Genomic DNA, 22571 nt, shown 5'->3' with positions numbered 1-22571 from the left:
CTACGGTCCTCAACGTTGCCTGTTTCTTTGTGCTTCTTCAAAAGAGCTTGGACAGCACATCTGGACACCCCTGTCTGCCTTGAAATTTCTGCCTGGGAGAGACCTTGCTGATGCAGTATAACTACCTTGTGTCTTGTTGCTGTGCTCAGTCTTGCCATGGTGTATGACTTTTGACAGTAAACTGTCTTCAGCAACCTCACCTTGTTAGCTGGATTTGGCTGTTCCTCACCCAGTTTTATTCCTCCTACACAGCTGTTTATGTTTCAGTTAATGATTGTGTTTCAACCTACATATTGAATTGATGATCATTAGCACCTGTCTGGTATAATTGTTTAATCATATCCTGACTATATGCTTACAAAATCCCAGACTCTGTGCAAGTGTACCTAAAAGAATTGATGCTGTTTTGAAGGCAAAGGTTGGTCACACCAAATATTGATTTGATGTAGATTTTTTTTCTGTTCACTCACTTTCTAACTTTGCATTTAATTAATATCTATAATCACTTTACATTTTGTTAATTTTTGTTAAAAAAACTTTTGCACAGTAAACGTGTATGCATGACACATGGTATACATATATATGGTATAATATATAGATATATAAGATATATCTTATATATTAAATCTATCAAGTTGGGTTCAAGTTTTTTGTATCAGTTCTTTTTCCCCCTTCTCTGTATCTGAAGCTGTTTAAGATGCTAATAGTCTTTTGATTGTTATTGACTTGGTAGCTAATTCATTTCATGCTTGACTGGAGTTCAAATGAAAAACCCAGAGCACAGCCCAACTGAGCTTCACACAAAGATACAGCAGAGAGGCACACAGAAATGTAGGAACACACCGAGCATTCAAACCCAGCTCCACAAAGCATTCAAACCCACAGATCAACGAATCCACGAGCATTCAAACCCACCGAGCATTCAAACCCACCAAGCGAGCGCAATGGGTGGTGCAACACACATCACAGTCATGTGACTGTCCTTATGGACAAGTTCTCTGTATGCCATGCAATCATATCCAATTCAGTAATGATGGGACTACTACAAAAAAGGAAAACAGAGGAGGAACATCCATTCATTAAAACCACAAACCCCAACTACTGATCCTTTAATGCCTTTGTTCCTTCAATAGAGATCCTTTCACTGCACTGCTGTGCTTTCAGACACTGATACTGTCACAAAAACAGACACAGTGAACCACCCCGCTCCCACCAGCCTGACACAATGAACCAGCCCGCTCCCACCAGCCTGACCCAGTGAACCACCCCACTCCCACCAGCCTGACACAGTGAACCAGCCTGACACAGTGAACTATCCCACTCCCACCAGCCTGACACAGTGAACCATCCCGCTCCCACCAGCCTGACACAATGAACCAGCCCGCTCCCACCAGCCTGACCCAGTGAACCACCCCACTCCCACCAGCCTGACACAGTGAACCAGCCCGCTCCCACCAGCCTGACACAGTGAACCATCCCACTCCCACCAGCCTGACACAGTGAACCATCCCGCTCCCACCAGCCTGACACAGTGAACCAGCCCGCTCCCACCAGCCTGACCCAGTGAACCACCCCACTCCCACCAGCCTGACCCAGTGAACCAGCCCGCTCCCACCAGCCTGACACAGTGAACCATCCCGCTCCCACCAGCTTGACACAGTGAACCAGCCCGCTCCCACCAGCTTGACACAGTGAACCAGCCTGCTCCCACCAGCCTGACACAGTGAACCAGCCCACTCCCACCAGCCTGACACAGTGAACCATCCCACTCCCACCAGCCTGACACAGTGAACCAGCCCACTCCCACCAGCCTGACACAGTGAACCATCCCACTCCCACCAGCCTGACACAGTGAACCATCGCGCTCCCATCAGCTAGTGGTAGAAAGTCTCGGGGTAAAAACTAGAGGAAACAAAGTCAGGTTTTGGAGTTTAAACTCAGAGCTGAATTACAGATGCTGTCTACTAGAGCAGGCAGCATACTGTGACTGGTGCATTCCTCAGAGGTGCTGGTATAAAAACAGGCCAGTTTGTTCCAACGGCTGCAGTGACGTGTGGAGAGAAGATGATGTGCTGTGCCTTCACTGCTGCTGCTGTTAGGGGTGTGTTGTTGAGATAACACAATGCAATTAACCCCATCTCTTTATCTCTCCTAATTTAAAAGTGCGCTGCCTGTGATTCAGAACTCAGCGTGTGAGAGACAACAGGCCATTGTGCTGGAAAGAGAAGGCCTAACTAGTTTTTTAAATTCAGTAATGTCAAGAAAAACAATGTGATAATCACAGGTTCAGTAATTACACAGATTTCATATTCTCTTCTAATTACAGGCTAGTGCACCTGGTGCATGCAGATCAGAGACATGATTCTCAGAGCTCCCTCATTGAGAGATATGTAAAGAGCAGCTCCTTATCAAAGTTTCAACTAATAAATAAACACCCTACTGAACATGATCGGGCTCATCACAGTGAAGTGGCGTTCCTGCATGTAAACGGGAATGCGTCTGAAGTTTCAAACCCATTGTCGGTATTTACATTCTCGTCGATACGCTGCGGTTTGAGTTTCAAGCTACATCTGCAGAAGTGGATGGAAGCTGAAAAAAAAAAATCACGCTTTCTTTTACCAATACAGCATGAGCATCATTTTAATAGCCAACTGTATTTATTGCAAGGATTTCAAATTGTAGGGAAACCTCAACATTTCTGGAAATAAACATTTCAAGGGCAATTCTCATCTCTCATTAAATCTGCATGATGCTCCACACACTCCGGCACGCAACGCTGCCGATCTGAGGGGAGAGACTGAATAATACAGATATTTGTCACTCACCTCTCATGACAACAATGGGTTGTTTTGAAGGGTTGTGCAGGAAAGTGTTTGGATGTTTTAATTAGACTTAAGAGGGAGGCAAGGTTAGCCATTTTGGACGTGTTTTAATTACTCGCGACTTAAGAGGGCTGCAACGGGTACTTTGTGTAATGCTTCGAGTAACAATGTTGGTTTTTGAAGTAATAGAGAATAATCTTCACACAGCCCCAGCTACAACATAGCTAATCTCACTCTGACAACACCAACATTGAAACTATGCAAAGAGCTGGTGTAAGTCCACATCCTGATACATACGACGTGTCAATATATTTTATATAAAAAGGACTATTTGGCTCTAATAAACCGAGATTCATTTCCTTGCATATATATATATATATATATATATATATATATATATATATATATATATATATATATATATAGAGAGAGGAGGAGGAGGAGGAGAGAGAGGAGAGACAGGAGGTTAATTAGGCTGCTACCCAACACTTATAAATATTAAGAAAAGAGCACTCAAATTTTTCATGCACCCAAAGAAAAGTGAGTGCAACTCACTCCAATATAAGGCCCTCCAAACCCAACAGCTCAGCCCTGAAAAGAGTCCCCTGAGTCAGCTGGTCCTGAAGCTCACTGCACTGACCCCCACTAACACTAACCATCTGCAGGTCAGCACTGCTGATCAGCTGCCAATCAGAGTCTACCAAGTTATAAAACAAAACAAAGCATCTTATCTGGAACACTGGGACAATGAAACTAAATCCCCAAATAAACGTGATTGTTATCAGGCCCTAAAAAGAAACTATACCCTTACAGAGTATCTCTCCACTGTCTGAGATGCAAAGCAGAGACATATCCTGACCAAATACAGGCTCAGTGACCACAGCCTGGCCATAGAAGACGACACAGGCCGACCTGGCTGCCCAGAAAGAACAGGCTCTGTGGTCACAAACCAATGTCACCTTACAATAGTTGATTCTGAGTTTCAGTGTTTAAAAATAAAATATCAAACAGAATGAAATTTCAATGTACCATTTGTAATTTGGTAATATGAAAAAATTGGTCAGGGGTCTGAATACTTTTGCAAGCCACTGTGTAATTATATATATATATATATATATATATATATATATATATATATATATATATATATAATATATATATATATATATATATATATGCAATGTATATATATACACATGTATGTCTTGTATAATTGCTTTGGCAACACCTGCTATTGTAAGTCATGCCAATAAACCACCATTGAATTGAACCGAATTGAATTGAGAGGGCGGGTACACTACAGATGAATATAATGTTTGCCTATACATTGAGAAGAAAACTAAACTAACGGTGAATTCCAGAGCATTCAGTCGTTCTTTACATGTAAACACATGGATATATACAGTAGTTCACTACAGGGCACATATGCATCGATTCATTAACTGGAACGAAACAGCTCTGTGAAACAGGCCTGAACTGTTGACTGGTGAGAGCCGTCAATTACGAGTTGCGCTTGGTGGTGGGGTTTTTTTTTTTTTTTTTTGTATTGACTGTGTTAAACAACAATTCGGTGACTTTGGCTTTTTGTAACTGAACTGTATCTCGTGAAGACCGTCCACGCAACATTTGACAGGCTGCAGAAAACGTGGCAATAAGCGGGTTTGTGAGACGATATTGAGGGAGGTAATTTCTCATGAACCTCAGGTGCATGGAGAGTTAATAAACGGGGTGTGATATTAAGCGATGTGATAGAATACGAGCGCATCTGCATTTTACTACGGGAAACGTAAAAGGATGAAAGGACTGAAGGAGGAGTTGGACAATTTGAATAGCTATGAAAAAAATGCCATTAAAATCAATTTAACATAACGTGGTGGAACTGAACCCCTTTATAAGGAACACCCATTTACTGAAGCGCTTCCACAATGCGCGCAGCTGCTTGCTCTGCTATAGTTACCCGTCAGCTCTGCGGGAGGCCAAATCAGACACTGTTTATGTAACGCTCATAATTACACAATTACACACGAATTATACAGCAGAGCTGGAAATTCAATCGACTCAAACAAAAACAAAATAGAAAAAAATGAAAAGCAGAGCGGCGTTTTTATTGCTGTGCTCAATGTATCGTGCTTCTCTGACTAATTCACACTGACAGCAGTGCTTGGAACACAGGCAGGCAGGCAGACGAACAATCGTTCGACATACCGGGGTTAATGCAAACTTACGGAAACTATAATAAGATCCAAAATGGAAAATTACCTATATGGTAACAGGGTCCTGGGAGACAGTCCACATGGTTTTAGGAAAGGGAGATCGTGTCTAACTAACTTGCTTGATTTTTTTAAGGATGCAACATCGATAATGGATAATTGCAAAGCATATGACATGGTTTATTTAGATTTCCAGAAAGCTTTTGACAAAGTCCCGCACAAAGGATTAATTCTCAAACTGAACGCAGTTGGGATTCAAGGAAACACATGTACATGGATTAGGGAGTGGTTAACATGTAGAAAACAGAAAGTACTGATTAGAGGAAAAACCTCAGAATGGAGTGTGGTAACCAGCGGTGTACCACAGGGATCAGTATTAGGTCCTCTGCTATTCCTAATCTACATTAATGATTTAGATTCTGGTATAGTAAGCAAACGTGTTAAATTTGCAGACGACACAAAAGTAGGAGGAGTGGCAAACACTGTTGCAGCAGCAAAGGTCATTCAAAATGATCTAGACAAGATTCAGAACTGGGCAGACACATGGCAAATGACATTTAATAGAGAAAAGTGTAAGGTACTGCACGCAGGAAATAAAAATGTACATTATAAATATCATATGGGAGATACTGAAATTGGAGAAGGAATCTATGAAAAAGACCTAGGAGTTTTTGTTGACTCAGAAATGTCTTCATCTAGACAATGTGGGGAAGCTATAAAAAAGGCTAACAAGATGCTCGGATACATTGTGAAAAGTGTTGAATTTAAATCAAGGGAAGTAATGTTAAAACTGTACAATGCACTAGTAAGACCTCATCTTGAATATAGTGTGCAGTTCTGGTCACCTCGCTAGAAAAAAGATATTGCTGCTCTAGAAATAGTGCAAAGAAGAGCAACCAGAATTATTCCGGGCTTAAAAGGCATGTCATATGCAGACAGGCTAAAAGAATTGAATCTGTTCAGTCTTGAACAAAGAAGACTATGTGGCAACCTAATTCAAGCATTCAAAATTCTAAAAGGTATTGACAGTGTCGACCCAAGGGACTTTTTCAGCCTGAAAAAAGAAACAAGGACCAGGGGTCACAAATGGAGATTAGACAAAGGGGCATTCAGAACAGAAAATAGGAGGCACTTTTTTACACAGAGAATTGTGAGGGTCTGGAATCAACTCCCCAGTAATGTTATTGAAGCTCACACCGTGGGATCCTTCAAGAAGCTGCTTGATGAGATTTTGGGATGAATAAGCCACTAACAACCAAACGAGCAAGATGGGCCGAATGGCCCCCTCTCGTTTGTAAACTTTATGTTCTTATATTCACACCTATCTACCTGTGCTCGCACACACACACACAGGTATTCACACCTCTCTCTACCTGTGCTCGCACACACACACACACACAGGTATTCACACCTCTCTCTACCTGTGCTCGCACACACACACACACACACAGGTATGCACACCTCTCTACCTGTGCTCGCTATCTGCTGCACACACACACACACACACAGGTATTCACATCTCTCTCTACCTGTGCTCGCACACACACACACACACACAGGTATGCACACCTCTCTACCTGTGCTCGCACACACACACACACAGGTATTCACATCTCTCTCTACCTGTGCTCGCACAAACACAGGTATTCACACCTCTCTCTACCTGTGCTCGCACACACACACAGGTATTCACACCTCTCTCTACCTGTGCTCGCACACACACACAGGTATTCACACCTCTCTCTACCTGTGCTCGCACACACACACAGGTATAGAGTGTGTCTCTCGCAGTAGACACAGGTATTCACAGCGAGCGTGTGTGTGTCCATAAGTGTACAGAGATATGGACACGTACCTTTGTGTGTCGCAGGCAGCGACACCACAAGTCCATACCTGTTCTTCGCAGATGACACCTCTCTCTACTGTGTGTGTCCATTAAGTGTTGGAGAGGAATGGGACGAGCTAACGTGTGTGTGTGCACCATAAGTGTGGAGAGGATGGACACACGTGTGGTGTGTGTAAGCACACAAGCTAAGTGGGTGGAGAGTCTCTCTACCTGTGCTTGCACACACACACAGGTATTCTACTACCTGTGCACACACACACACACACACACACACACACACACACACACACACACACCTCTCTCTACCTGTGCGCACACACACAGGTAATCACATGCCCATTAGGCATGCACACACTAATACAGTCGTTGAGCAATGCTGGGAAAGGCTGTAAAGAAGTCAATACCAGGTTAAAGGCGCATTGCATCATCACGCTTATCTCCCAGCCTGGTCTCTAACCAACTGCGGGCCTTACATACTGTGGGCGATGTGGTGTGTGTGTGTGTGAGTGACAGGCACGCAGAGTCCTGAGCGCCTATGACTGAAACCGTTTTCTATCTCTCATCACATTTCTCCAGATGACCTTGTACTGCTCAAGCCGAGGACATGCACGCCTGCTCCTCTGCGCTGCAAAGTAATTATCACCCGCTCTCCTGCCTGCTTGCTTGCCTGTCTGCCAGCCCGGCCCGGCTCGCTAGGAGGGATGGTCTATTTCAAGCGCCTCTCTCCAGGCTGAGATACAGATGTCCTCTCTACCCTTGCACCCCCGTACTACTACCCCGAGAGCGGATTAACAGCTGCGCCACTCCTCAGCTACTGTCGCTTTACATATATAAGCAGAGAATCTATAATAATAATAATAATAATAATAATAATAATAATAATAATAATAATAATAATGACAATGTCCAATAAGCATTATGATAGCAGCATGCAGGCTACACGACCATTCTGCCAGCACCTGCTGGCCGGTACAGGAGGTATAATGTCAGAAACGGGTTCGGTGTAAAATTGTTGAATCATAATTCTAACCAGTCTCCTAGCTAATGACAAGTGACCAGTCCCCGACTCTATCACAAACAGCAGTCCATATGTACACACACTACGAGATGCCACCTTGTTATTGCAATGACCGTGTGAGATTTCCAGAACGACAATTTAATGAATCCAGCCCCCTCTCTCTCATCCCTGTGAACGGATTGGATTGAGAGACAGTAAGTGCGGCTCTCAGAAATCAGACAAACACACATACACCGGGGGCTGCCTGCCATTCAATAAAGCCTGTATAATAATGCAACTCCATATAAAAAAAAACCTCTTCGATTGATGAGGAACAACCGGCATTTAAATCGTGCAACTGATCCCCCGGAGTCACAGAGGGATCGTTAAAGCGAATCACAATAACAGGGCTGCTGAAAGAATAGACACTTGATTCAAAACGAAACGCGCTCCTCTGTCTCTCACAGGCAAATACCTTCAATAAGAATAGGAGAAATAAATAACAGTAACGGATAGTTTGTAACACACATGTCCTTGTCTAAATAAGAGATTCCCTGTCACTGGAAACATGTCGAATCACCCTGAGCCGAGACACTGATGTTGAGACGCGCTTGGAATAGACAAGGAGAGAAAGGGAACAAGAAGAGAAAAATAATGAAATGCAGTGTCAGGAAAGCTGAGAGTCCAGCCCGGCTGCTGAGCGAAAAATAGCAGCAACAACGATAATAATCATAACAATGTTAGCATTGTTATTAATGTTATTGTGAATGCATTCGCAAAGATAGCATGCGAGGTTACATAATCCTTACACCCAGAACACACGTCTCAGTAATAATAACAAAGGGATCATTCTATAATAATAATAATAATAATAATAATAATAATAATAATATCACGGCGACGGTCAATTACTTTAATTGCATATCTGTTACACGCTCGTCTATGTTCTTTGTAAATGATCTTGTTCTCTGAATTGCATTGTTCTTCAATTCGGTGCAGCAGGTGTTTCAGAAGCAAGCGCCGCTCTCCTTTTGTCTCTTCTTTTAAACCAAATAACCTCAGAATGTGAACGAGCCGCGACGGGCAGTGCAAACACACACACCGTGAAAACGCGCTCGCTGCTCGCACACAAAGCCAACTTTCTTACTCAAGAACACAAATAAATGCAATGAATGCGTTTAACAAAGCACTCCCCGCAAAGACAATCACTGAGCCGTGTGCCTGCGTCCTGGTGCGACAGAACCTACCCCGCAATTACTGTGGCAGTTTGACCTTGTTAACGTGCTTCCGAAATCTCATTCGATCGCTACGAGCTCCGCACACAACAGGTCTGTCTCTGCGAGACGGGGGGTCTTTAGGGGACACAAAGTGACAGCAAAGGAGCTACGAGAGATGACAGTCCTACTAATAATTAACAATGAAATAAAAACAACAATAAAGACGTGGTCGCGTGCACTGGAAAGAAAAAGACCCCAGTCTCTTACCTTGCCTCTGGCTCTCCGTGTTGATGTACATGGCGGTCTAGTTGCCTGGTCCCCTTCTCTCTCTCTCTATTTTACAGCAGTTGTTGGCTGTTCTGCCGCCCGGTCTCTTGTTGGTATTGTGCCGGACACGCTGCACGGTACTGTTGCTTTAGTGGTGAGTGTTCTGCTGCGATCTGCGCTTATCGAGTCCCCTCTCCGCAGAGCTGGCTGTAGCGCAGGCTGGTGTGTGTGTTTAATTGGGGGGCTGCTTGTTTTGAATCTGTAGAAGCGATCTCTACTCGTGGATTCGTATGTGTGTGTGTTATACTAGCTATGCTGTTAGTAAGATATATAGCGAGTCATCCTCATCATCGCTGGGCTGCTCTCTCTAGCTATCTCCTTCCTTCTCCCTCCCTCTCTTTTCCTCTCGCAAAAAGCGGAGAGAACACAAACCCAGCACAGCGCTGGATAAGTGAATTAATTAGATTATAAAGGATCCATTAATTCAGAATTAAAGAAATAGAATCATACTACGGAAAGGTCGTCACCTCTCGCAACAGTCCTTGAGAAGAAAAATGACTCCTGAAGACACTATGGTTATTATTATACTTTGAAAAGCCGGAGCAACAATGCTTGAGACGGCGGTGTCGAGCTACATTCCCTCGAAGAGCCTAGCAGGGCGCAGCGCACAGGTATCTAGAACTGTCGATAGAGGCAGACAGGTGTAGGTTGTTAGGCGCTGCTAACACGGGCACGGGCAGATGTATTTACCGGCAGTCGCGCAGCACGTGTAGGTTATAGTTTCATTGCATGCCTGTCAGACTCACAGTCACAGCGGCAGCGTAGGTGAATGCAGTGGCTTTATGCCGCTGGAACACCTTTCCCCAAATCCGAGGGAGGGGGTAGGAGTGGCAACGGGGATTTTATAGAAGGTGAGGGTTGTTGCATCACAGGTGACGCAGTTTAGGATTCTAGTTGACCCCGTCAACAAGCGAGCTGATTCTGTAATGGCTCGACCCATTGCGCACAATTCTAGAATGGGTTGCGGAACCTATAGCAGAACAAGTCTAGAATGGTTCGGGTAATTTACTGTAGATATCATAACTATTACAGAGTGGGTCAGAACCGGCCTTAGAATGATTTGGATTCTCAATTGGGCCGCAATGAAAGCCCAACAAGCACACTTGTTTGTATTGTTTTACTCCGACTCTGCTAGTATCCAGAAGCGACACGTGACTCTTTCAATTCCGCCTCCTTGTTTGGGATGATAATGTAACCGTGGAATCGTTTGTCACAGTAAACCATTTGTGTAAATTGCAAAATAAAACAAGCATCGTTCACTCGATTTTTTTTTTATAACAGCATTTTATTAAATACAAGCGATTCTAGTCTAATTCAATCTCACGACTGCATGTCAGAAAAGGTCAGCTTCAGTTCTTGTCTGCAGTATAATTCCTTGGTTTTTCTGTCGCATGCTGTACTCTCTACTGTCCAAGAAACAGCCAGCAGAGCCCTGCCATGGTGAAAGTCCGTGTCGCCACTGACCGTGCTGAGCAGGAATAGAGAGCGACCTTCACCCGGGCCAACTCCCCTATGTGAAGGTGTGAGTGTGCGCCAGCGAGACACACACAACGACCCCTGGAAGGAAAGGTGGTTTCAAAACGATTTAGCTAAAATAATTTACTTTAATTATTAGCATTAGGTTTTTCAACATTACAAATGTATAATAATCATAATAATATAAAATGATTAACTTCTAAAACGAATCGTTATTACAATTGTGTCTTTTACATTGGTAAGTTCTGATGAAACCCTAAGATTACAGGTCCGCCACATACACGCAAGTACACACAGATACACGCAGAGATACCTGGACACGCACGCACATCAGTGCTATCATGCGGAACGAACAAGCTACAAACTGGAAAGAAGCTCTTTGCTACACACAGCTGACGAGCTCCACAGACGGCTGAACTGAAACTGCAGCCGTTATGAAGCAAGCCCTGTTTTTCTCTCTCTCTCTCTCTCTCTCTCTCTCTCTCTCTCTCTCTCTCTCCTCTCCTCTCTGTGTGTCGAGAGTTAGCTCCATCCTTCCGGGGCTGGGGAGCTAGTGGATTGTTAAGCGCTGCGAGAGAGAGATACGAAGAGTCACCAAGCTGAGCTGCTGTTCCTTCCAAAGGGTAGAGGGATGCTTCAGAGCTGGAGAGAGAGAGAGAGAGAGAGAGAGAGAGAGAGAGAGAGAGGGTAAAGTCAACGCTGGAGAGCTGTGAGTGGAGTGTGTACACAGCTGAGCGGGCCAGATGAATGATGACTCGCTGATGCCCCCTGGCTGTGCCCCCCAGGAGGACCCACAGTTTACTTAGAAAAACAGAACTGCTGGAGCAGTCAAGCAGAAATGAGCCTGGAGTAGAGGAGAGGGGAGGGAGAAGAGGGAGAGGGGGAGAGAAAAATATAATATGACATGAGAGATATAAAATATGGAATTAAACTGATCTGGCCTGTCAATGTTTATTGAAATCGAACTGCATGTCATTATTTTACTGTATTTTCTAACTCTCTTGTTGTCCTGGTGAAAGAGTCCCCTCCAGAAAGGGGGGCTCTCATCTGCTCAAAGTGGGTTCCCTAATCTGGAGGAAGGGGGACCCTCACCTTTTAAAAGTCCATATCCACATAGATATAGATTTAGCTACGGCACACCATCGCCTCTCCTCCAGGGAATGGACGGCTGTTTAAATCCATTTGAATGGGTCTAATGAGCTGCAAACACACAGAGGAGATTACCATCGGGCAGCAAGCTGTTCTTCATTGGTGGTGTAGTGTTAACAGCAGGCTTTGCTTTGTCCTTCCTGACTGTAACTCTGTCCAGTCAGGAATCCTGGCCATCCGATCAGGAAGAGTCTGGGAAAACACATTTTTATGAACTTTATTTAGAGATTCCTATTTTCCTATTCAGAGATCTGAGCGGCCATTCCTATCCATAGCTATACATTTCCACATGTTTCTATAGACTAAATGTCCACTGTTACCACTGTTTACAATGCTTCCCTGTGCTTTACCAGACCTCTCTGTGCTTTAAAATGCTTCCCTATGTTTCCTTACCTCTGTGCTTTACAATGCTTCCCTATGCTTTACCAGACCTCTCTGTGCATTACAATGCTTCCCTGTGCTTTACCAGACCTCTCTGTTTTACAATGTTTCCCTGTGCTTTACCAGACCTCTCTGTGTTTTACAATGCTTCCCTGTGCTTTACCAGACCTCTCTGTGCTTTACAATGCTTCCCTGTGCTTTACCAGACCTCTCTGTGTTTTACAATGCTTCCCTGTGCTTTACCAGACCTCTCTGTGCTTTAAAATGCTTCCCTATGTTTCCTTACCTCTGTGCTTTACAATGCTTCTCTATGCTTTCCTGTGCTTTCACTGTGCTTTGTTACACTGTGGTGTGCTTTTACTGCTGGCCACTTTTCTAATTGAAGGATAACTCAACTCAGCTTTCTAGGGATCAGGGTCTCCTATAGCAGCTGACTCGCCATCCCAGGGACAAGAAAAGAATGACTTTCCTGAAAAACACAAGCTGAGATTCCGAGCTGCTGCTCCTGTTTCCCTTTTGAAATCCTGCTGGGAAATACATGTAGCTAACTACAGAAAACCTAGTAGATGTACCTATTGGTTTAGAAAAAGCACTGCCACACACTCACTCACAGGCAGGCAGGCAGGGTATTTGCTTTGCAGAGTTTATTTGTATGTATTTTCTCAGCCTGGGTTCTGTGATAAAGACCCAGCCCAGTGGATAAACAGAGCAGGGCATTTTGAAACAGCTCCCCCTCTCACTGCCCAGCACAGGGAAGTAGGGCACAGCGCAGGGGAGCAGGGAGCAGGGCACAGCACAGGGGAGCAGGGCACAGGGTAGGGGAACAGGGTCCAGAGCAGGGGAGCTTTGTTTTTATTTGGTTACTGGAAGCTGATGCAGTTATCATTGTCTTCAATACTAGAGGGGGAGGGAGGATGAAAGGAAGAGAAGGGATGATGAAAGGAAGAGAAGGGAGGATGTATAGTCGACTGCTAGCGTTGTGGGGCAGGATTCCGGAGTTTCAGCTGGTTTGCCGCGTGTGTTTGAGTTAAGCAGAGCTCATATTAATTAAGTGATTAGTGTTCTGAGCGCCATCTTCGACCGCAACATTAAAGCATTCAGCTAATTACAAAACTCAGCCAATCAACAGAGAGTTCAGTTTGCTGTTGACGGGGACTGTAGTCTAGTTAGTGAACTTCATGAGCGTTACTGAAGTGAAACCAGAAGAACATTCTCAGACTGCTCATTCACATTCCAGCACAGCCTTGACACAACCCAGCCATTCCATCTGCTCCTTCTTATGAAATTTTAACATTTCATTAACGTCGGACAGGAAGAAGGACAGATGCGTTACTGGAAGATTAAAAATTCAGACGAATGATCTTCCCTTTGTGATCGGGGCTGGTGAGGAACAGTAAGTCCTATTGGAATGGGGGGATTAAACTTTGCAGGACTTTCCATCATCACAGCTGAGGAGTCTGCAAGAACACATTGGGATCCCTGAGGAGGGACTGCCATGCTGCAGCTGGGCCAGGAGGAGAGACCAGCGAGAGCAGAGAGTGCAGGAGAGGTCTGGTAAAGCATAGGGAAGCATTGTAAAGCACAGAGAGGTCTGGTAAAGCATAGGGAAGCATAGTAAAGCACAGAGAGGTCTGGTAAAGCATAGGGAAGCATTGTAAAGCACAGAGAGGTCTGGTAAAGCATAGGGAAGCATTGTAAAGCACAGAGAGGTCTGGTAAAGCATAGGGAAGCATTGTAAAGCACAGAGAGGTCTGGTAAAGCATAGGGAAGCATTGTAAAGCACAGAGAGGTCTGGTAAAGCATAGGGAAGCATTGTAAAGCACAGAGAGGTCTGGTAAAGCATAGGGAAGCATTGTAAAGCACAGAGAGGTCTTGTAAAGCATAGGGAAGCATTGTAAGCACAGGGAAGCATTGTAAAGCACAGAGAGGTCTGGTAAAGCATAGGGAAGCATTGTAAAGCACAGAGAGGTCTGGTAAAGCATAGGGAAGCATTGTAAAGCACAGAGAGGTCTTGTAAAGCACAGAGAAGCATTGTAAAGCACAGGGAAGCATTGTAAAGCACAGAGAGGTCTGGTAAAGCATAGGAAAGCTTTGCAAAGCGCAGAGAGGTCTGGTAAAGCATAGGGAAGCATTGTAAAGCACAGAAAGGTCTGGGGAAGCATTATAAAGCACAGATTGGTCTGGTAAAGCATAGGGAAACATTGTAAAGCACAGAGAGGTGTGGTAAAGCATAGGGAAGCATTGTAAAGCACAGAGAGGTCTGGTAAAGCATAGGGAAGCATTGTAAAGCACAGAGAGGTCTGGTAAAGCATAGGGAAGCATTGTAAAGCACAGAGAGGTCTGGTAAAGCATAGGGAAGCATTGTAAAGCAGAGAGGTGTGGCAAAGCATAGGGAAGCATTGTAACGCATACAGAGGTCTTGTAAAGCATAGGGAAGCATTGTAAGCACAGGGAAGCATTGTAAAGCACAGAGAGGTCTGGTAAAGCATAGGGAAGCATTGTAAAGCACAGAAAGGTCTGGGGAAGCATTATAAAGCACAGATTGGTCTGGTAAAGCATAGGGAAACATTGTAAAGCACAGAGAGGTGTGGCAAAGCATAGGGAAGCATTGTAAAGCATACAGAGGTCTTGTAAAGCATAGGGAAGCATTGTAAAGCACAGAGAGGTCTGGTAAAGCATAGGGAAGCACTGTAAAGCAGAGAGGTGTGGCAAAGCATAGGGAAGCATTGTAAAGCACAGAGAGGTCTGGGGAAGCATTATAAAGCACAGATTGGTCTGGTAAAGCATAGGGAAGCATTGTAAAGCATAGGGAAGCACTGTAAAGCACAGAGAGGTCTGGTAAAGCATAGGGAAGCATTGTAAAGCATACAGAGGTCTTGTAAAGCATAGGGAAGCATTGTAAAGCACAGAGAGGTCTGGTAAAGCACAGATAAACTATGATACATGCACTGTGTGCCCATGGGGAAAAGCAAAACAATTTCAACTGAGACAACTTTCAAGAGGTCTGTACCTCTATGCTGCACTGCCTGTTATTATGAGGCATCTCTTTTTTCATTTAGAAAGGTCAGGCAGTAGGACTGCAGTGCCTCTCTGGTCTCATCATGTTCAGATCACAGGCACAGTCTGTCAATCAGGAGTCTATCACAGTGTCACAGTCCATCAGTCTACAGGAGTCTATCACAGTCTGTCAGTCTATAGGAGTCTATTACAGTGTCACAGTCTGTCAGTCTGTAAGAGTCTATCACAGTATCACAGTCTGTCAGTCTATAAGAGTCTATCACAGTATCACAGTCTGTCAAGCTATAGGAGTCTGTCAGATTCTGTCCTGTCGTCTCCTGCTGCCTCTGCTTGAATAAGTCACTGCAGAATAAGATGATCATTTAGATTTGACATACCTATTTTTCTGTTGTTCAAAACCTTTGATATTGCTATGACACCAAGCGGACATTGCTGTAGGTCACATGGTGCGATTGCAGCGAGACCATTGGAGTGAATCTCCTTGAAGTGACAAATTTGCATCTGTCTCTACTCCAGTCTTACAGCGACATCTTGTGGGGCCACGTGGTACTCCAGGGCACCGCTGGTATACTGAGATTACAGTAAAACTTCCACTGTGAACAAATCGAGCCAGTCCAGATATTACTTCTTAATTACCATCTACAAACAAAACACTAACTGAACAAGGGCAAGGTGTCTTTCAGTTGTAATGACTGTTGCATTACGCATCGTAGCATTACTCCAGTGTTTGAAACGCACATTAGCCTTGCTCCCAGTCCCAGGTTTCAGAACACCCCTGTTGATAAGGTGTAGGGGTCCAGCAGTGTATTTAAAAAGGGCAAATTGCTTAAAGTCTAATTTATAAATTTACCAACCCATCCATTCTGCATTCCCAGCATCTTATTTTGTTTGAGTACCAACGTGCACTAGAAACATCGCACAGGAAACCACAGCGCTTCGTCTAAAAAATAAAAAAAAACACACATTGTTCAAATTCGGCCATCCTAAAAAAAACAAGCTGTACACATGCAGGTGGCGTGTCGACCCCACTTCTTACAAGAGCCAGTGCAACTCCCCGGGAAACGATGTAAACCGCATTCATCACTGCCCTACCTGTTGCGGAATCTCTATGCACAAGCTACTGTGATTTATAAATACATTTTCTATGTCCTTCTCCTCCGTGTCTATATGAGTGGAAGAACCATAAAAGGGGATGCAAGATGGGTTTGGGGGTGGGACTGCCGAGCCACAGATACAACGAGAATACCACCACCCTCCTTCCGCTCTTCCCAAAACCAGGATCACCGTTTGGGACACAGATTCGCCGGGGCAGAACCGGGACTGTTTATTATTGCAATAACTTATGAAAAGAGGAATCTAGCAGCACAGATCTGTGTCAGATATTAATATTGTTTCTTTTTCTGCAGAATTCATAGAAGCTTGCACTACTGAAAGGATAAAAACACATGCTAAATTAATACAGCATATGGGTGTACACCCATTACATACATAATTCAATTAAAACAGTCGCCGGTTTGGAGATTGTCATTTTTCTCTAGGAACTGGGATCGGAAAAAGCTGAAGGGACTCGAGTTGGGTGTTGGTTTCGGCTCGGCTCGACTTTGAGGGTTTGAATAGACCGCTGAACAGTTCAGAGGTCCGGGACGGAAGAGGGGCGGCTGCCGCTTGGACCAGAGCATTGGGACTCGGGAATGATTTAGCGCAACACAGGAGAGAGACAGGATCGAGGGATTTCTCTGTAAGGAAGACAGAGTGGGATGCGGGCCTGTTAGTATGTACTGTGATGTAATGACTGGTGTGTGTCAACGTGTGACCCCGCAGCCTCTATACAAGTGCGTTGCTCGCTAGATGTTATTATATAATATCATTATTAATAATGAATACAGCATCCTCAGTTTAAACGGCACCTACAATATCAATAGTTAATGGTACTCTTAGTCTTATCTCCTTGTGACCTGCGTGAAAAGCAGGAGGCTTCTGCAATGTCACCTTACCTGACTGTCAGGTAGGCACACCTGGACAGGTAACCTATGAGCCATTCCGTTTACCTGTTTGTCAGGTAGGCAGTGACACACACCTGAGATGAGCTGGGACACTGAATCCTGTCTGCAGGTGTGCTGCAATACAGAGACCGAGAAAGAGAGAGACAGAGAGAAAGAGAGACAGATGCATATGCATGCTCTGACTCCCAGCTTCCCTGGGCAGGGATGGGGTAATGAACAGTGATGACACTTCGTTCACAAAATGTTTTATTATGTTTGCATTGTGAAACAAGACCAGAGGCACTAAGAACTAGAGGCACAGCTGTGCAGGTCACCAAGCGCTTCCGAGATGAATGCAAACCCTCCCAGCCCAGTTAATATAAATACAATAATAACCATGAAATGATCACGTGATGTTAATCTGCATCTTATCAGCATCACGGTACCATGACAGCAGTGTCCTGAGAGACAGTGTTTGGGAGGATGCTGCTCTGTAATAGGGCTGGGGCAGCAGTGTCCTGAGAGATAGTGTTTGGGACAGCAGTGTCCTGTGAGACAGTGTTTGGGATAGTGCTGCAGAGAAAAAAATAAATATAATTGCATAGAAAGGGATGGGAGTGAGAGATGCAAAAAACAGAGGGAGGAGAATGTGTGGGAGAGGAGAGAACAGGATGAGAGAGAGATATTATCAGGTAAGCTCGTTCCTTGGCAGCGTGTGCATGTCAGTGCGTGTGCATCAATGTGTGTGTGCGTGTGTCAGTGTGTTACAACATTTTAACTTTACACTCTACTGGCACCATATTTAAGTAAATTGTCTTGTGAACAGACTGGCAGACAGACTTTCACAGGACTGAACTCGCCCTGCACACAGCCAGGCTTTCACAACTGAACTCACCCTGCAGACAGCCAGGCTTTCACAACTGAACTCACCCTACAGACAGCCAGGTTTTCACAACTGAACTCACCCTGCAGACAGCCAGGCTTTCACAACTGAACTTGCCCTACAGACAACCAGGTTTTCACAACTGAATTCACCCTGCACAGCCAGGCTTTCACAGGACTGAACTCGCCCTGCAGACAGCCAGGCTTTCACAACTGAAATCACCCTGCAGACAGCCAGGCTTTCACAGGACTGAACTCGCCCTACACACAGCCAGGCTTTCACAGGACTGAACTCACCCTGCAGACAGACGGCTTCATCCCCAGTGCTATCAGCTCCTCACCACCACAAGCCCAAATCCCTGAAATATTGTTACTTGAAATGAGAAAGGAACTGTTGTTTCCTTAGAACAATCTTGTGTTTATTTGGTGGGTGGCTCCCCCTCCCCCTCCCCAGGTCAGTGCAGTTTGTACAGAATCTGTGAAAAACAGTTGCAATAAGAAATGCCTGCATTGCCGTGGCAATGTTGAAATCCACGCGCCCGGAATGCTGCTGCTGTGTGTAGCCCTGCCTCTTCTCTCTGTAACAGGAAGTCAGAAAAAAATGCAAGCTGAGAATCAGTTAATAACATATGCATTTAGTAATAAAAAACAAAATTGTGCATCATATATAGTCACCTTACCTGAGAACTAATTTCCAAGCAGCAAAATTCAAACCCAAGAAAAAGCTACATGTGCAGGCGTGACCCCTCAGATTCATTGAGAGAAACTCTGCAAATCTGTGTGACCCCTCAGATTCACTGAGAAGCTCTGCAGATCTGTTTGACCCCTCAGATTCACTGAGAAGCTCTGCAGATCTGTGTGACCCCTTAGATTCACTGAGAAGCTCTGCAGATCTGTGTGACCCCTCAGATTCACTGAGAAGCTCTGCAGATCTGTGTGACCCCTCAGATTCACTGAGAAGCTCTGCAGATCTGTGTGACCCCTCAGATTCACTGAGAAGCTCTGCAGATCTGTGTGACCCCTCAGATTCACTGAGAAGCTCTGCAGATCTGTGTGACCCCTCAGATTCACGGAGAAGCTCTTCAGATCTGTGTGACCCCTCAGATTCATGGAGAAGCTCTGCAGATCTGTGTGACCCCTCAGATTCATTCAGAAGCTCTGCAGATCTGTGTGACCCCTCAGATTCATTCAGAAGCTCTGCAGATCTGTGTGACCCCTCAGATTCATTCAGAAGCTCTGCAGATCTGTGTGACCCCTCAGATTCATTCAGAAGCTCTGCAGATCTGTGTGACCCCTCAGATTCATTCAGAAGCTCTGGAAGCCTCTACAGGGACATTGCACACTGAAAAATAAACTCTCTTTAAAGGGTAAAGTAATTCTGCTCACTCTTTGCAGGATTTCTCTTAACCTTGTCCTACTTCACACTCTGCAGTGAAGCACACAGGAGAGGTTTCAGCAGCTGGGAGTCAGGAAAGTAGCGCAAACCTAAAATAAATACTATTGACATCCAGTCAAAAAACCTAAACCCCACTTTCTCCTGGTCTGGTACAGCCCCCCTCCCCCCTGTCCTGCCATCGCAGGGGCGCAGTCCATCTGCTGATCCTGTGAGCGTGACAACCTTGTTTAATGAAACATTTGAAGCAAGCTTACCAGAGTACTCCAGCATGCCTCAGACGTAGATGCCGACCCACAGCAGCAGGAAGAGCACCCCGAAGCCCATGAAGACAGAGGCGACCAGCGAGATGAGCAGCTCCTTGTAGACATCACGCGTGTACTTGGTGGAGGTCACCTCATAGCTGAGGCAAGGAGTCAAGGAAACGGAGGACTGTATCACAACACAGCTCTACACTAGACTACCACAGCAAGTTTAACCCTTTGCAGTCCTATGTCGGACCAGTTTCCCCATTACAATTTTCCCTTTCCAGTCCGATGTCGGCCCCTGTCCAACATCAAAAAGACATAACGCACAGGTCTCTAGTCGTTTTTTCACCGGAAAGCCTAGAAAACCTTTCAAAAGCTGAGTGAGACCGATAGGAGCCGAATGAAACCTGGAAAAAGCGAAAAAAACCTTTAAAAAGCCGACGACCTCACCCCAAAAGCGGTGATTGAGAAAACCTTTCAAAAGCTGATTGAGACCGATAGGAGCCGAATGAAACCTGGGGAAAAAAAAAAAAGGCGTATCTCGTCACCCCACGCATTACAGAGTACAGAATAACTGTGTGGGGTCTCAATGCTTCAATCTTACATATTACATCACATCAAGATCACTATTTGCTGTGTGGCGTCTCAAGCTCTTCAAGACCACTATTTACCACTGTGACCTATTCCATGCCCTCGAGGACCTCCGTCCCTCTGTCCAAGGTCTGTCTCCACTTCATTTCTGACGGTGATGCTGGTTTCTGTGCTCCTCTCAAAGCATTAGCTAGTTCACTGTGTCCAGTCCAAGGCAGCTGCTACCCATTCAGGGAGAGGGCAGAGCCGTGCTGGCAGAAGGATACACAAAGAACCAGGCGGTGAAGAACATGCCAATGGCAAGCAGCACCACAGTGAGATGAGGGAAGACAGCCGGGTTCACCGGGCTGGTGTACCGAGTCATTGCTTCCAGCTCCTGAACAGAGAGAACGAACGAACGAGAGAGAGAGAGAGAGAGAGAGAGGGTTAAACACAGAGGGGGAGAGAGAGAAAGGGAGATAGAGGGTTGAACACAGAGAGGGGGAGAGAGAGAGATCATCAGGCTTAAGCCAGGACAAGAAAACATCTAAATATTAAACAAAAACAGAAATCCTATAAAAAGGACAAATTGTAGTTTTATGAGGATTAAATATAGATTGACCTTCTTAGAAATAACCCTGCTGTCGTAAAGGTCTTAGGTCGGCCAGGGTGTCGTTGGCTCACCCGCGCACCAGCGACCCCTGTGGTCTGGCTGGGCACCTTCGGGCTTGCCTGCAACCTGCGTTGTCCTCCAACGCTGTAGCTCTGGCTTTTTAGTGGTTTACTTTCTTATGTAGCGATCCTGAGACAGTTAACACGACGCTGACAATGGTCGCGTTCTTGTAGCGCAGATTTCCGCAGTTATGCACAGAATCGCGGAGATGCGCGTTCTGCGAGGGCAGCTGCGTGACGTCAATCAACGCCACACGCAGAACTCTGAACAGATTCTGCACAGCCGAGCTTTGAAAAGTTACTGCTGGAGACTGGCTGCGGCTATGAAACAAAGAGACGATTCGGAGATCACGAGTGACCTGCTGACTGGAATTCAAACAACCACCAAAAATAATGCTGCTGGACCCTTCTTTGCGGAGGCGAACGACATCATATCGTACAATGAAGCCGGGATCAGCCTGGAAAACGCCATGCCGTACACAATGTACTAAATCTGTAATGCGTGATCTACAATATTACAATAAACATCATGTTAATCAGTTACATTAAACTGACTCTATATAGGCAGATATTCCAGACAAAATGTAAATACAGGACGTTTCAAAATGTGTTCTACGCTGAAAGGTTTGGAGACGGCGTGTGACGTCAGACAGAAAGCAGCCACGAGCAGCCGGCGCAGCAAGCTGTGGGATGCGAGAAACGCAACCAGAGTTTTACTGAGCTTCCTGTAATAATAATCCCTTTGCGTAGGGACAGGTTGCGCCAGTAACTGCTGGGATACAGTGTATAGAAACACAACAGGAAAAGCTACAGTAATCAAGGCAGGACCTCGACTGTGTTTAAATGAAGGCTCCCGTTTAATTTGTAGAGAGGCCATTCCCCCCACAAAGTGCTGGATATTATATATTAAAAATATATATTGATATTATCGCATCATACACGCTAAAACGCACATTCGGGTAACTGTAACAAGATTTCTAGCTAGATTTGCCGGTACTCACCATGTTGATTCTGTTTGCGACTCTCAGCAAGGCCACGTACAGTCGCCTGCTGCTCAGCGCAGTATGGGAAATGTAGTTCTGAGGGTCCCGCTTCTCCGGCACGAAATTTAGGAGTGGGGAGCAGAGAGAGGCGGCGCTGTTTATTTTACGAGCATGCTATTAAATTAGAGTCTGTTTTCCTGAAAATTAAATAACAGTACACTAAAAACCTTGCTTTACACGCAATAGATGCCTGTCAGAAAACTACAATTCCCAAGTAGCAGACTATAAAGTACTTAACCAATGAAAAGAGATGACGTTTGACGGGGCGGGTCTTTTCGGGAGAATGAGCCATCTAGTGTAAAAGACTAGACCTTCTCGGTTAGTGCACAGTACGTATG

At 45.0% G+C, this 22571-nt stretch overlaps 2 protein-coding genes and 1 long non-coding RNA gene across 6 annotated transcripts in view; all 3 read right to left on the bottom strand.

Moving 5' to 3' along the window:
* The window catches only part of LOC121295034 (synaptotagmin-7-like), a 69165-nt gene extending 58978 nt beyond the window's left edge, over positions 1-10187 (bottom strand). For 2 of the 4 annotated variants that reach the window (XM_041219317.1, XM_041219319.1), the window contains exon 1: positions 9360-10187. In XM_041219317.1, the coding sequence (XP_041075251.1) occupies positions 9360-9390 (31 nt within the window). In that variant the 5' untranslated portion in view covers positions 9391-10187. The remainder of the gene's footprint in view (positions 1-9359) is intronic. The other 2 variants (XM_041219320.1, XM_041219321.1) reach the window with 2 other exon arrangements.
* A 496-nt stretch (positions 10188-10683) lies between these two features.
* Positions 10684-12413, bottom strand: LOC121294723. Its single transcript, XR_005946817.1, has 2 exons — positions 11988-12413; positions 10684-10976 (listed from the first exon to the last, which is right to left on the bottom strand). It is a non-coding gene; the product is annotated as an uncharacterized LOC121294723 (long non-coding RNA).
* A 6291-nt stretch (positions 12414-18704) lies between these two features.
* LOC121294722 (transmembrane protein 258) lies at positions 18705-22295 on the bottom strand. The gene is made up of 4 exons (XM_041218762.1): positions 22192-22295; positions 20806-20915; positions 19958-20103; positions 18705-18885 (listed from the first exon to the last, which is right to left on the bottom strand). The coding sequence occupies exons 1-3, from the start codon at positions 22192-22194 to the stop codon at positions 19977-19979; spliced, it is 240 nt and encodes a 79-aa protein (XP_041074696.1). The 5' UTR covers positions 22195-22295; the 3' UTR covers positions 18705-18885; positions 19958-19976.
* Between the last annotated feature and the right edge of the window lie 276 nt (positions 22296-22571).

Source organism: Polyodon spathula, chromosome 19 (genome assembly GCF_017654505.1).
Source record: "Polyodon spathula isolate WHYD16114869_AA chromosome 19, ASM1765450v1, whole genome shotgun sequence".
Classification (NCBI taxonomy): Eukaryota; Metazoa; Chordata; class Actinopteri; order Acipenseriformes; family Polyodontidae; genus Polyodon; species Polyodon spathula.
This window is presented reverse-complemented; position numbering and strand designations above follow the sequence as displayed.

Coding starts and splice junctions, on each gene's coding strand:
- LOC121294722 (XM_041218762.1), bottom strand. Junction 20,104..20,805: donor TTCACCGCCTGGTTCTTTGT/GTATCCTTCTGC, acceptor TCCTTGCCTCAG/CTATGAGGTGACCTCCACCA.